This window comes from Scyliorhinus torazame, chromosome 7 (genome assembly GCF_047496885.1).
Source record: "Scyliorhinus torazame isolate Kashiwa2021f chromosome 7, sScyTor2.1, whole genome shotgun sequence".
In the NCBI taxonomy this organism is placed as follows: Eukaryota; Metazoa; Chordata; class Chondrichthyes; order Carcharhiniformes; family Scyliorhinidae; genus Scyliorhinus; species Scyliorhinus torazame.
In genome coordinates this window covers 293110668-293124914 of record NC_092713.1, presented here as the reverse complement: position 1 = coordinate 293124914, position 14247 = coordinate 293110668, and the positions used below count along the sequence as shown (strand labels likewise).

Here is a 14247-nt window from a genome sequence, read left to right as displayed (position 1 = left end):
GGACATCAGGTTACCTATTTGGGGCCTGGTGGGATGATTCCCTGTACATCGACGAGATACCAGGCAAAATAATCAGACAGGCCATGCACAGGGCAATGGAACTTGCTCAGGGATACTCAAAGCAACAAACGAGCAAGGGAAGGATCCAGGTTAACCTAGCAATACAGACAGCCATTCGGGTAGGACTCTCCGGGACATACCATTGGTGGGACATGTTCTTTCCAGGGTCAGCAGGAAACCGATTGTGGGGGTGAGACCCACGCAGACACAGGGAGAATGTGCAAATGGGGATGACCATTGGCACGGGCGTAGTACTGGCATGGGCAACCATCATGTGCTGTCAGCAACGCAAAAAGGACAAAGTTAACACCCTGTACCCACTCACTCCAGTGACATCCCTCCATACCCGGGAAGGGGAAAATTTAGTAGCTGAGAATTACAGCAGGATTGTTCAGGACACTTTCCGTGATCTGGAAGGCCAGCTATCCGAAAGATCCGGTACCGTATCCTCAACATAAACCAGAAGGCAGGAGAGCATCCACAAGGACCGGCGGGGATATCCACAAGAAAGAAATGTTTAGTAATAAGAAATATATGAAAAATCAAAAAAATATCTGTTAATGACGTTCTTGGGTGTGACCACGAGCTATCAGTGGGGAGTGTAGTCAGGAAAATGGAGCCTCAGAGGTACACTTAGGGCAGCAAGGAAAAACCTGCCTGGTAAGGGTTTAACCGACAGTTTCCAAGAACCTAATCAAATTAGCATAGTACAAGCCAGCAGGCCACAGTTAACATACAACCAATAGGACAGTGATCAGTCTGGCTACGGCCAGTCTAGGAAAGACATTGTACTATTTGAATACATGCAAATATCAGGGACATGGAGCAGATTACCATCCCATCACGGATCCATTGTTTAGACATGGTCCTTTTGTATTACACAGCAGGTGGGCAAAAAGTACTTTCGGAACGATTAGCAGCAATGTATGTAAAACAGTGTATCAGCATCATCTAATCGGGATGACTGTAATCCCATCACATTGCCGGCCGATAATCGGTTGCATTGTACTATTTGAATCACTCATATCATGTTGAATCATTTTGAATCACTCTGTATCAAGCTGAAACAGTATAAAGAATTACGTGAGGGCTTTTTTGGGGCAGAGCGACTTGGACCGAGCTGTAGTTAAGACGGCTGAGTTTTAGCCCTCCCACATGCATGTGGCAAATAAAGCTATTTTGTTGAAGTTTTATACGGTCTGAACAACTCAACTCATTTAATTCTGCTAACAATAATCATATAATCCGGGAGAAAATCCAGAGTAACCAATAATGGTCTTTTATCTACTTTTACCACTCATCTTCAAATTAGTTAGACAAAATGTCATGTTACAACTTTGTCAAGGATTATTGAGTAAAGTAAAGCATCAGAGGCAACGGGACACATCACAAATGGGCGCTATTCCTCAGAGCATTCTAAGCGAGGGTGTGATGGCTTTTCAAACAAGTGTAGGGTAAAGAAGACTCAATATTTATTCCTACATGTAAACATAATGTATTTATAACTAAACCATTGCGATACCAATTATTGTATATTAACATGTACAGGGCTGCACAGTGTCGCAGTTGTTAGCACTGCTGCCTCATGGTGCCGAGGTCCCGAGTTTGATCCCGGCCCGGGTCACTGTCAGTGTGGAATTTGCACATTCTCCCTGTGTCTGAGTGGGTCTCATCCCCACAACCCAAATTTGCGCAGTGTAGGTGGATTGACCACGCTAAATTGCCCCTTACTAGGAAAAAGAACAATTGGGTACTTTAAATTTAAAAAAAAGAATATTAACGTGTGGATATAAATCTTTTTATGCTATCGTGGTGCCTGATGTTGCTGAAAAATAATAAACTGTTTCTTTGGCTTAGTTGATTTCCAACTGAAGCATTTCCATGGACTTTGAAATTTAAAATGTAATTTTAATTAGGGTTCAGAATGTTCTCGTCTCTAAAAGCTTCGTGGAAAAATATGGAGCTGCAGTCAGATCTAATTCTGGCCCATGCGGTTCCCCTCCACTGAAGGAGATTATAAACTGGGTGGCCTTGGAGAGTAGTCTCGCATCCTGCAATGCCTGTTCTCCAACTGGCAGGATATACATTGCACAGTATCCCAACGTGTGATTCAGTTGCCAGTCCAAGATCATAACAAATGCATTATACAATATAACCAGACCAATCTCTCTATCCAATTACCTTTTCCATTATTTTAATGAAAGCATTGTCAGGGCAGAGAGGAACAAAAGGAGAGAGAGGGAGTGAAAGGAAGGAAGAGAGAGATACAGAGGAGTTAGTAAAGGAGGGGGAAGAGAGGGAGAAGTGAAGAGGGAGTGGAGAGGGAGCAGGGAGAGAGACAGACAGACAAGAGGGACAATTGGGTGGAGAGTGATAGAGAAAAGCAGAGAGGGGTGAAGGAGGGAGAGGGATTGAGGGGGATAAAGAGACAGAGAGAGACGGAGGAAGAGAGGGAAAGGAAGGAAGGAAGAAGGAAGGGAGAGGTGAAGGGTGGATGGAGAGAGAGGGATGGGAGAAAGAGGACATATATAGGGAAGGGTATGAGGGAAGACTGGGGGGTGAGGAGGGATAAGGAAGAATAGGAAGGGATGTAAAAGAGGAGCAAGAGAAAGAGGAGAGAGGGTGGGATGGAGTGGGAAAGGAGGGGTGGAAAGAGCCGGAGGGAGAGTGGGAAGAATAATGAGAGGGAGAGTGTGGGGAGATGGAGAGGAAGGCAGGGAACGAGGAGAAAGGGAAGGATGGGGGGTTAGGTAGGGGAGTGCGACAGATGGACAGAGGGAGGGCAGTGGGTGGGAGGGAGGGAGAGAGGGGGGGTGAGAAAGGGGTGGCCTGGTGGTAGGAAATGTGTGGGGGAGGAGGGGTTACTAGGGAGCAGAGGGAGGGTGGGAGGGAGGGGTTAGTGGGGAGCAGGGGGATGGGAGGGAGGGAGGGGTGGTTAGTGGGGAGCAGAGGGATGGGAGGGAGGGGGGAGGGGTTAGTGGGGAGCAGGGGGATGGGAGGGAGGGGTTAGTGGGGGGCAGGGGGATGGGAGAGAGGGGGGGTTAGTGGGGAGCAGAGGGATGGGAGAGAGGGGGGGTTAGTGGGGAGCAGAGGGATGGGAGGGAGGGAGGGGTTAGTGGGGAGCAGAGGGATGGGAGGGAGGGAGGGGTTAGTGGGGAGCAGAGGGATGGGAGGGAGGGGGGGTTAGTGGGGAGCCGGGGGATGGGAGGGAGGGAGAGGGTTAGTGGGGAGCAGAGGGAGGGAGGGAGGGGGTTAGTGGGGAGCAGAGGGAGGGAGGGAGGGAGGGGGTTAGTGGGGAGCAGGGGGATGGGAGGGAGGGAGGGGGTTAGTGGGGAGCAGGTGGATGGGAGGGAGGGGGGGTTAGTGGGAGCAGGGGGATGGGAGGGAGGGAGGGGGATAGTGGGGAGCAGGGGGAGGGAGGGGTTAGTGGGGAGCAGGGGGATGGGAGGGAGGGAGGGGTTAGTGGGGAGCAGAGGGAGGGAGGGAGGGAGGGGTTAGTGGGGAGCAGAGGGAGGGAGGGAGGGAGGGGGGGTTAGTGGGGAGCAGAGGGAGGGAGGGAGGGGGGGTTAGTGGGGAGCAGGGGGATTGGAGGGAGGTAGGGGCTAGTGGGGAGCAGAGAGAGGGAGGGAGGGAGGGGGTTAGTGGGGAGCAGGGGGATGGGAGGGAGGGAGGGGATAGTGGGGAGCAGAGGGAGGGAGGGAGGGGGGGTTAGTGGGGAGCAGGGGGATGGGAGGGAGGGAGGGGTTAGTGGGGAGCAGGGTGAGGGAGGGAGGGGTTAGTGGGGAGCAGAGGGATGGGAGGGAGGGAGGGGTTAGTGGGGAGCAGGGGGATGGGAGGGATGGAGGGGGTTAGTGGGGAGGAGAGGGAGGGAGGGAGGGGGGTTAGTGGGGAGCAGAGGGAGGGAGGGAGGGAGGGGTTAGTGGGGAGCAAGGGGATGGGAGGGAGGGGTTAGTGGGGAGCAGGGGGATGGGAGAGAGGGGGGGTTAGTGGGGAGCAGAGGGATGGGAGGGAGGGGTTAGTGGGGAGCAGGGGGATGGGAGGGAGGGAGGGGTTAGTGGGGAGCAGAGGGAGGGAGGGAGGGAGGGGGTTAGTGGGGAGCAGAGGGATGGGAGGGAGGGAGGGGTTAGTGGGGAGCAGAGGGATGGGAGGGAGGGAGGGTTTAGTGGGGAGCAGGGGGAGGGAGTGAGGGAGGGGTTAGCCGTGAGCAGAGGGAGGGAGGGAGGGGGGGTTAGTGGGGAGCAGAGCGAGGGAGGGGGGTTAGTGGGGAGCAGGGGGATGGGAGGGGTTAGTGGGGAGCAGAGGGATGGGAGGGAGGGAGGGGTTAGTGGGGAGCAGGGGGAGGGAGGGAGGTGGGGTTAGTGGGGAGCAGGGGGATGGGAGGGAGGGAGGGGGTTAGTGGGGAGCAGAGGGAGGGGTGGTTAGTGGGGAGCAGGGGGATGGGAGGGAGGGAGGGGGTTAGTGGGGAGCAGAGAGAGGGAGGGAGGGAGGGGTTAGTGGGGAGCAGGGGGATAGGGGGAGGGGGGTTAGTGGGGAGCAGGGGGATGGGAGGGAGGGAGGGGTTAGTGGGGAGCAGGGGGATGGGAGGGAGGGAGGGGTTAGTGGGGAGCAGAGGGAGGGAGGGAGGGAGGGGGTTAGTGGGGAGCAGAGGGATGGGAGGGAGGGAGGGGTTAGTGGGGAGCAGGGGGAGGGAGTGAGGGAGGGGTTAGTCGTGAGCAGAGGGAGGGAGGGAGGGGGGGTTAGTGGGGAGCAGAGGGAGGGAGGGGGGGTTAGTGGAGAGCAGGGGGATGGGAGGGGTTAGTGGGGAGCAGAGGGATGGGAGAGAGGGAGGGGTTAGTGGGGAGCAGGGGGAGGGAGGGAGGTGGGGTTAGTGGGGAGCAGGGGGATGGGAGGGAGGGAGGGGGTTAGTGGGGAGCAGAGGGAGGGGTGGTTAGTGGGGAGCAGGGGGATGGGAGGGAGGGTGGGGGTTAGTGGGGAACAGAGGGAGGGAGGGAGGGAGGGGTTAGTGGGGAGCAGGGGGATAGGGGGAGGGGGGTTAGTGGGGAGCAGGGGGATGGGAGGGAGCGGGGGGTTAGTGGGGAGCAGGGGGATGGGAGGGACGGAGGGGTTAGTGGGGAGCAGGGGGATGGGAGGGAGGGAGGGGTTAGTGGGGAGCAGGGGGATGGGAGGGAGGGAGGGGTTAGTGGGGAGCAGGGGGATGGGAGGGAGGGAGGGGGTTAGTGGGGAGCAGGGGGATGGGAGGGAGGGGGGTTAGTGGGGAGCAGGGGGATGGGAGGGAGGGAGGGGGTAGTGGGGTAGTGGGAAAGGAGGGGTGGAAAGAGCCGGAGGGAGAGTGGGAAGAATAATGAGAGGGAGAGTGTGGGGAGATGGAGAGGAAGGCAGGGAACGAGGAGAAAGGGAAGGATGGGGGGTTAGGTAGGGGAGTGCCACAGATGGACAGAGGGAGGGCAGTGGGTGGGAGGGAGGGAGAGAGGGGGGGTGAGAAAGGGGTGGCCTGGTGGTAGGAAATGTGTGGGGGAGGAGGGGTTACTAGGGAGCAGGGGGAGGGTGGGAGGGAAGGGTTAGTGGGGAGCAGGGGGATGGGAGGGAGGGAGGGGGGGTTAGTGGGGAGCAGAGGGATGGGAGGGAGGGGGGAGGGGTTAGTGGGGAGCAGGGGGATGGGAGGGAGGGGTTAGTGGGGAGCAGGGGGATGGGAGAGAGGGGGGGTTAGTGGGGAGCAGAGGGATGGGAGGGAGGGAGGGGTTAGTGGGAGCAGGGGGATGGGAGGGAGGGAGGGGTTAGTGGGGAGCAGAGGGAGGGAGGGAGGGAGGGGGTTAGTGGGGAGCAGAGGGATGGGAGGGAGGGAGGGGTTAGTGGGGAGCAGAGGGATGGGAGGGAGGGAGAGGGTTAGTGGGGAGCAGAGGGAGGGAGGTAGGGAGGGGGTTAGTGGGGAGCAGAGGGAGGGAGGGAGGGAGGGGGTTAGTGGGGAGCAGGGGGATGGGAGGGAGGGAGGGGGTTAGTGGCGAGCAGGTGGATGGGAGGGAGGGGGGGTTAGTGGGGAGCAGGGGGATGGGAGGGAGGGAGGGGGTTAGTGGGGAGCAGGGGGAGGGAGGGGTTAGTGGGGAGCAGGGGGATGGGAGGGAGGGAGGGGTTAGTGGGGAGCAGAGGGAGGGAGGGAGGGAGGGGTTAGTGGGGAGCAGAGGGAGGGAGGGAGGGAGGGGGGGTTAGTGGGGAGCAGAGGGAGGGAGGGAGGGGGGGTTAGTGGGGAGCAGGGGGATGGGAGGGAGGTAGGGGCTAGTGGGGAGCAGAGAGAGGGAGGGAGGGAGGGGGTTAGTGGGGAGCAGGGGGATGGGAGGGAGGGAGGGGATAGTGGGGAGCAGAGGGAGGGAGGGAGGGGTGGTTAGTGGGGAGCAGGGAGATGGGAGGGAGGGAGGGGTTAGTGGGGAGCAGGGTGAGGGAGAGAGGGGTTAGTGGGGAGCAGAGGGATGGGAGGGAGGGAGGGGTTAGTGGTGAGCAGGGGGATGGGAGGGAGGGGGGTTAGCGGGGAGCAGGGGGATGGGAGGGATGGAGGGGGTTAGTGGGGAGGAGAGGGAGGGAGGGAGGGGGGTTAGTGGGGAGCAGAGGGAGGGAGGGAGGGAGGGGTTAGAGGGGAGCAGGGGGATGGGAGGGAGGGAGGATGGGGTTAGTGGGGAGCAGAGGGATGGGAGGGAGGGAGGGTTTAGTGGGGAGCAGGGGGAGGGAGTGAGGGAGGGGTTAGTCGTGAGCAGAGGGAGGGAGGGAGGGGGGGTTAGTGGGGAGCAGAGGGAGGGAGGGGGGGTTAGTGGGGAGCAGGGGGATGGGAGGGAGGGAGGGGTTAGTGGGGAGCAGAGGGATGGGAGGGAGGGAGGGGTTAGTGGGGAGCAGGGGGAGGGAGGGAGGTGGGGTTAGTGGGGAGCAGGGGGATGGGAGGGAGGGAGGGGGTTAGTGGGGAGCAGAGGGAGGGGGGGTTAGTGGGGAGCAGGGGGATGGGAGGGAGGGAGGGGGTTAGTGGGGAGCAGAGGGAGGGAGGGAGGGAGGGGTTAGTGGGGAGCAGGGGGATAGGGGGAGGGGGGTTAGTGGGGAGCAGGGGGATGGGAGGGAGGGAGGGAGGGGGGGTTAGTGGGGAGCAGGGGGATGGGAGGGAGGGAGGGGTTAGTGGGGAGCAGGGGGATGTGAGGGAGGGAGGGGTTAGTGGGGAGCAGGGGGATGGGAGGGAGGGAGGGGGTAGTGGGGAGCAGAGGAAGGGAGGGAGGGGTTAGTGGGGAGCAGGGGGATGGGAGGGAGGGAGGGGTTAGTGGGGAGCAGGGGGATGGGAGGGAGGGGGGTTAGTGGGGAGCAGAGGGAGGGAGGGAGGGAGGGGTTAGTGGGGAGCAGGGGGAGCGAGGGAGGGGGGTTAGTGGGGAGCAGGGGGAGGGCGGGAGGGGGTTAGTGGGGAGCAGAGGGAGGGAGGGAGGGGGTTAGTGGGGAGCAGAGGGAGGGAGGGAGGGGGTTAGTGGGGAGCAGAGGGAGGGAGGGAGGGGGTTAGTGGGGAGCAGAGGGAGGGAGGGAGGGGGTTTAGTGGGGAGCAGAGGGAGGGAGGGAGGGGGGCTTAGTGGTGAGCAGAGGGAGGGAGGGAGGGGGGTTAGTGGGGAGCAGAGGGAGGGAGGGATGGGGGTTAGTGGGGAGCAGGGGGATCGGAGGGAGGGAGGGGTTAGTGGGGAGCAGGGGGAGGGAGGGAGGGAGGGGTTAGTGGGCAGCAGGGGGAGGGAGGGAGGGAGGGGTTAGTGGGGAGCAGGGGGATGGGAGGGAGGGAGGGAGGGGGTTAGTGGGGAGCAGAGGGAGGGAGGGAGGGGGGGTTAGTGGGGAGCAGAGGGAGGGATGGAGGGGGGTTAGTGGAGAGCAGGGGGATGGGAGGGAGGGAGGGGTTAGTGGGGAGCTGGGGGATGGTAGGGAGGGAGGGGTTAGTGGGGAGCAGGGGGAGGGAGGGAGGGAGGGGTTAGTGGGGAGCAGGGGGAGGGATGGAGGGGGGGTTAGTGGAGAGCAGGGGGATGGGAGGGAGGGAGGGGTTAGTGGGGAGCTGGGGGATGGGAGGGAGGGAGTGGGTTAGTGGAGAGCAGAGGGAGGGAGGGAGGGGGGGTTAGTGGGGAGCAGGGGGATGGGAGGGAGTGAGGGGTTAGTGGGGAGCAGGGGGATGGGAGGGAGGGAGGGGTTAGTGGGGAGCAGGGGGAGGGAGGGAGGGAGGGGGGTTAGTGGGAAGCAGGGGGAGGGAGGGAGGGAGGGGGTTAGTGGGGAGCAGAGGGAGGGAGGGGTTAGTGGGGAGCAGGGGGGTGGGAGGGAGGCAGGGGGTTAGTGGGGAGCAGAGGGAGGGAGGGAGGGAGGGAGGGGTTAGTGGGGAGCACAGGGATGGGAGGGAGGGAGGGGTTAGTGGGGAGCAGTGGAGGAGGGAGGGAGGGGTTAATGGGGAGCAGAGGGATGGGGGAGGGAGGGAGGGGTTAGTGGGGAGTAGAGGGATGGGGGAGGGAGGGGGGGTTAGTGGGGAGCAGGGGGATGGGAGGGAGGGGGGTTAGTGGGGAGCAGGGGGATGGGAGGGAGGGGGGTTAGTGGGGAGCAGGGGGATGGGAGGGAGGGGGGGTTAGTGGGGAGCAGAGGGGTGGGAGGGAGGGAGGGTTAATGGGGAGGAAGGGGATGGGGGGGAGGGGGGCTTAGGTGGGAGCAGGGGGATGGGGGGAGGGGGGGTTAGTGGGGAGCAGGGGGATGGGAGGGAGGGGTTAGTGGGGAGCAGGGGGATGGGAGTGAGGGGTTAGTGGGGAGCAGAGGGATGGGAGGGAGGGGGGGCTAGTGGGGAGCAGGGGGAGGGAGGGAGGGGGGGTTAGTGGGGAGCAGAGGGAGGGAGGGAGGGAGGGGGTTAGTGGGGAGCAGAGGGATGGGAGGGAGGGGGAGTTAGTGGGGAGCAGGGGGATGGGAGGGAGGGGGGGTTAGTGGGGAGCAGAGGGGTGGGAGGGAGGGGGGTTAGTGGGGAGCAGGTGGATGGGAGGAAGGGGGGTTAGTGGGGAGTAGGTGGATGGGAGGGGGGGTTAGTGGGGAGCAGGTGGATGGGAGGGAGGGGTGGAGGGGGTAAGTGGGGAGCAGAGGGGTGGGAGGGAGGGGGGGTTAGTGGGGAGCAGGTGGATGGGAGGGAGGGAGGGGTTAGTGGGGAGCTGGGGGATGGTAGGGAGGGAGGGGTTAGTGGGGAGCAGGGGGAGGGAGGGAGGGGTTAGCGGGGAGCAGGGGGATGGGAGGGAGGGAGTGGGTTAGTGGAGAGCAGAGGGAGGGAGGGAGGGGGGGTTAGTGGGGAGCAGGGGGATGGGAGGGAGTGAGGGGTTAGTGGGGAGCAGCGTGAGGGAGGGAGGGAGGGAGGGGTTAGTGGGGAGCAGAGGGATGGGAGGGAGGGAGGGGTTAGTGGGGAGTAGGGGGATGGAAGGGAGGGGGGGTTAGTCGTGAGCAGAGGGAGGGAGGGAGGGGGGGTTAGTGGGGAGCAGAGGGAGGGAGGGGGGGGTTAGTGGGGAGCAGGGGGATGGGAGGGAGGGAGGGGTTAGTGGGGAGCAGAGGGATGGGAGGGAGGGGTTAGTGGGGAGCAGTGGAGGGAGGGAGGTGGGGTTAGTGGGGAGCAGGGGGATGGGAGGGAGGGAGGGGGTTAGTGGGGAGCAGAGGGAGGGAGGGAGGGGGGGTTAGTGGGGAGCAGGGGGATGGGAGGGAGGGGGTTAGTGGGGAGCAGAGGGAGGGAGGGAGGGAGGGGTTAGTGGGGAGCAGGGGGATAGGGGGAGGGGGGTTAGTGGGGAGCAGGGGGATGGGAGGGAGGGTGGGAGGGGGGGTTAGTGGGGAGCAGGGGGATGGGAGGGAGGGAGGGGTTAGTGGGGAGCAGGGGGATGGGAGGGAGGGAGGGGTTAGTGGGGAGCAGGGGGATGGGAGGGAGGGAGGGGGTTAGTGGGGAGCAGGGGGATGGGAGGGAGGGTGGTTAATGGGGAGCAGGGGGATGGGAGGGAGGGAGGGGGTAGTGGGGAGCAGAGGAAGGGAGGGAGAGGTTAGTGGGGAGCAGGGGGATGGGAGGGAGGGAGGGGTTAGTGGGGAGCAGGGGGATTGGAGGGAGGGGGCGTTAGTGGGGAGCAGAAGGAGGGAGGGAGGGAGGGGTTAGTGGGGAGCAGGGGGAGGGAGGGAGGGGGGTTAGTGGGGAGCAGGGGGAGGGAGGGAGGGGGGTTAGTGGGGAGCAGAGGGAGGGAGGGGGTTAGTGGGGAGCAGAGGGAGGGAGGGAGGGGATTAGTGGGGAGCTGAGGGAGGGAGGGAGGGGGTTAGTGGGGAGCAGAGGGAGGGAGGGAGGTGGGCTTAGTGGTGAGCAGAGGGAGGGAGGGAGGGGGGGGTTAGTGGGGAGCAGGAGGATGGGAGGAAGGGGGGGTTAGTGGGGAGTAGGTGGATGGGAGGGGGGGGTTAGTGGGGAGCAGGTGGATGGGAGGGAGGGGTGGGGGGGGGGGTAAGTGGGGAGCAGTGGGGTGGGAGGGAGGGGGGGTTAGTGGGGAGCAGGTGGATGGGAGGGAGGGAGGGGTTAGTGGGGAGCTGGGGGATGGTAGGGAGGGAGGGGTTAGTGGGGAGCAGGGGGAGGGAGGGAGGGAGGGGTTAGTGGGGAGCAGGGGGATGGGAGGGAGGGAGTGGGTTAGTGGAGAGCAGAGGGAGGGAGGGAGGGGGGGTTAGTGGGGAGCAGGGGGATGGGAGGGAGTGAGGGGTTAGTGGGGAGCAGGGTGAGGGAGGGAGGGAGGGAGGGGTTAGTGGGGAGCAGAGGGATGGGAGGGAGGGAGGGGTTAGTGGGAGCAGGGGGATGGGAGGGAGGGGGGGTTAGTGGGGAGCAGGGGGATGGGAGGGATGGAGGGGGTTAGTGGGGAGGAGAGGGAGGGAGGGAGGGGGGTTAGTGGGGAGCAGAGGGAGGGAGGGAGGGAGGGAGGGGTTAGAGGGGAGCAGGGGGATGGGAGGGAGGGAGGGGGGGGTTAGTGGGGAGCAGCGGGATGGGAGGGAGGGAGGGTTTAGTGGGGAGCAGGGGGAGGGAGGGAGGGAGGGGTTAGTCGTGAGCAGAGGGAGGGAGGGAGGGGGGGTTAGTGGGGAGCAGAGGGAGAGAGGGAGGGGGGGTTAGTGGGGAGCAGGGGGATGGGAGGGAGGGAGGGGTTAGTGGGGAGCAGAGGGATGGGAGGGAGGGAGGGGTTAGTGGGGCGCAGGGGAGGGAGGGAGGTGGGGTTAGTGGGGAGCAGGGGGATGGGAGGGAGGGAGGGGGTTAGTGGGGAGCAGAGGGAGGGAGGGAGGGGGGTTTAGTGGGGAGCAGGGGGATGGGAGGGAGGGGGTTAGTGGGGAGCAGAGGGAGGGAGGGAGGGAGGGGTTATTGGGGAGCAGGGGGATAGGGGGAGGGGGGTTAGTGGGGAGCAGGGGGATGGGAGGGAGGGATGGGGGGTTAGTGGGGAGCAGGGGGATGGGAGGGAGGGAGGGGTTAGTGGGGAGCAGGGGGATGGGAGGGAGGGAGGGGTTAGTGGGGAGCAGGGGGATGGGAGGGAGGGAGGGGTTAGTGGGGAGCAGGGGGATGGGAGGGAAGGAGGGGGTTAGTGGGGAGCAGGGGGATGGGAGGGAGGGGGTAGTGGGGAGCAGAGGAAGGGAGGGAGGGGTTAGTGGGGAGCAGCGGGATGGGAGGGAGGGAGGGGTTAGTGGGGAGCTGGGGGATGGGAGGGAGGGGGGGTTAGTGGGGAGCAGAGGGAGGGAGGGAGGGAGGGGTTAGTGGGGAGCAGGGGGAGGGAGGGAGGGGGGTTAGTGGGGAGCAGGGGGAGGGAGGGAGGGGGGTTAGTGGGGAGCAGAGGGAGGGAGGGAGGGGGTTAGTGGGGAGCAGAGGGAGGGAGGGAGTGTGTCAGTGGGGAGCAGAGGGAGGGAGGGAGGGAGGGGGTTAGTGGGGAGCAGAGGGAGGGAGGGAGGGGCTTTAGTGGGGAGCAGGGGGATCGGAGGGAGGGAGGGGTTAGTGGGGAGCAGGGGGAGGGAGGGAGGGAGGGGTTAGTGGGGAGCAGGGGGAGGGAGGGGTTAGTGGGGAGCAGGGGGATGGGAGGGACGGAGGGAGGGGGTTAGTGGGGAGCAGAGGGAGGGAGGGAGGGGGGGGTTAGTGGGGAGCAGAGGGAGGGAGGGGGGTTTAGTGGAGAGCAGGGGGATGGGAGGGAGGGAGGGGTTAGTGGGGAGCTGCGGGATGGTAGGGAGGGAGGGGTTAGTGGGGAGCAGGGGGAGGGAGGGAGGGAGGGGTTAGTGGGGAGCAGGGGGATGGGAGGGAGGGAGTGGGTTTTGGAGAGCAGAGTGAGGGAGGGAGGGGGGGTTAGTGGGGAGCAGGGGGATGGGTGGGAGTGAGGGATTAGTGGGGAGCAGGAGGATGGGAGGGAGGGAGGTGTTAGTGGGGAGCAGGGGGAGGGAGGGAGGGAGGGGGGTTAGTGGGAAGCAGGGGGATGGGAGGGAGGGAGGTGATTAGTGGGGAGCAGAGGGAGGGAGGGAGGGGTTAGTGGGGAGCAGGGGGATGGGAGGGAGGGAGGGGGTTAGTGGGGAGCAGAGGGAGGGAGGGAGGGAGGGAGGGGTTAGTGGGGAGCACAGGGATGGGAGGGAGGGGTTAGTGGGGAGCAGGGGAGGGAGGGAGGGGTTAGTGGGGAGCAGAGGGATGGGGAGGGAGGGAGGGGTTAGTGGGGAGTAGAGGGATGGGGGAGGGAGGGGGGTTAGTGGGCAGCAGGGGGATGGGAGGGAGGGGGGTTAGTGGGGAGCAGGGGGATGGGAGGAAGGGGGGGGGGTTAGTGGGGAGCAGAGGGGTGGGAGGGAGGGAGGGTTAATTGGGAGGAAGGGGATGGGGGGGAGGGGGGCTTAGGTGGGAGCAGGGGGATGGGGGGAGGGGGGGTTAGTGGGGAGCAGGGGGATGGGAGGGAGGGGTTAGTGGGGAGCAGGGGGATGGGAGTGAGGGGTTAGTGGGGAGCAGGGGGATGGGAGGGAGGGGGGTTAGTGGGGAGCAGGGGGAGGGAGGGAGGGAGGGGGGGGTTAGTGGGGAGCAGAGGGAGGGAGGGAGGGAGGGGGTTAGTGGGGAGCAGAGGGATGGGAGGGAGGGGGAGTTAGTGGGGAGCAGGGGGATGGGAGGGAGGGGGGGTTAGTGGGGAGCAGAGGGGTGGGAGGGAGGGGGGTTAGTGGGGAGCAGGTGGATGGGAGGAAGGGGGGGTTATTGGGGAGCAGGTGGATGGGAGGGGGGGGGTTAGTGGGGAGCAGGTGGATGGGAGGGAGGGGTGGGGGGGGTTAGTGGGGAGCAGAGGGGTGGGAGGGAGGGGGGTTAGTGGGGAGCAGGTGGATGGGAGGGGGGGTTAGTGGGGAGCAGGGGGATGGGAGGGAGGGGGGGTTAGTGGGGAGCAGGGGGATGGGAGGGAGGGGGGGTTCGTGGGGAGCAGGGGGATGGGAGGGAGGGGGGGTTAGTGGGGAGCAGGGGGATGGGAGGGAGGGGGGGTTAGTGGGGAGCAGGTGAATGGGAGGGAGGGAGGATTAGTGGGGAGCAGAGGGGTTGGAGGGAGGGGGGATTAACTGGGATGAGGAGGCTGTATTTTGAACCCCAGCCTTCCCACTCGATGCTGCTGGCGGACCCGTGTTCAGGCTGAGCGATAGCGGCTCCCTGCTGCCAGCCTGCGACTCGCTGCTGGGGAGAATCCACCCTCAGCTCCCCTTCTAAAGTTGAAGGGAAGAAGAAGAAGAAGAAAACTTGCCTGCTTTGCGCAGTTTCTTGTTTCTGAACACGGACACGATGACCAGTAAATTGCCCAGAATATCGACCAGGATGGTGAATATGAGGACGCTGGCCAGGGTGCTGATCACCCAGAGCCTCCTGTCGGGAAGTCTCTCTCCCTCTTCAATGGACAGATTCTTCGGCAAAATCCTGTTCCCATTCATCGCAGGTCACATCATATCATCAGGGAACGACTGAGAGAAATATCAATATCTGGAATGAGTGGGGTGTTGCTGCCGGACACTGACTCTCAGAGAGGCTCTCCCGCACCGCCTGCTCCTCCACACTTCAGCCAAGTGCTCTCCTCTCCACTTACTGGAACCTGTTTCCCTTCCCACTCCTGCTTTGTCAGGACAGTGTGCTTCCCAATCAACTCCGCAACTGCGATTATATAAACAACAACAAAAATCCTAACAATCAGACTG

At 63.2% G+C, this 14247-nt stretch overlaps 1 protein-coding gene across 1 annotated transcript in view; it reads right to left on the bottom strand.

Moving 5' to 3' along the window:
* The window catches only part of LOC140427401 (melatonin receptor type 1A-like), a 79181-nt gene extending 65195 nt beyond the window's left edge, over positions 1-13986 (bottom strand). The window contains exon 1 of the mRNA XM_072512935.1: positions 13803-13986. Coding sequence (XP_072369036.1) covers positions 13803-13986 — 184 coding nt within the window. The remainder of the gene's footprint in view (positions 1-13802) is intronic.
* Positions 13987-14247: the final 261 nt, after the last annotated feature.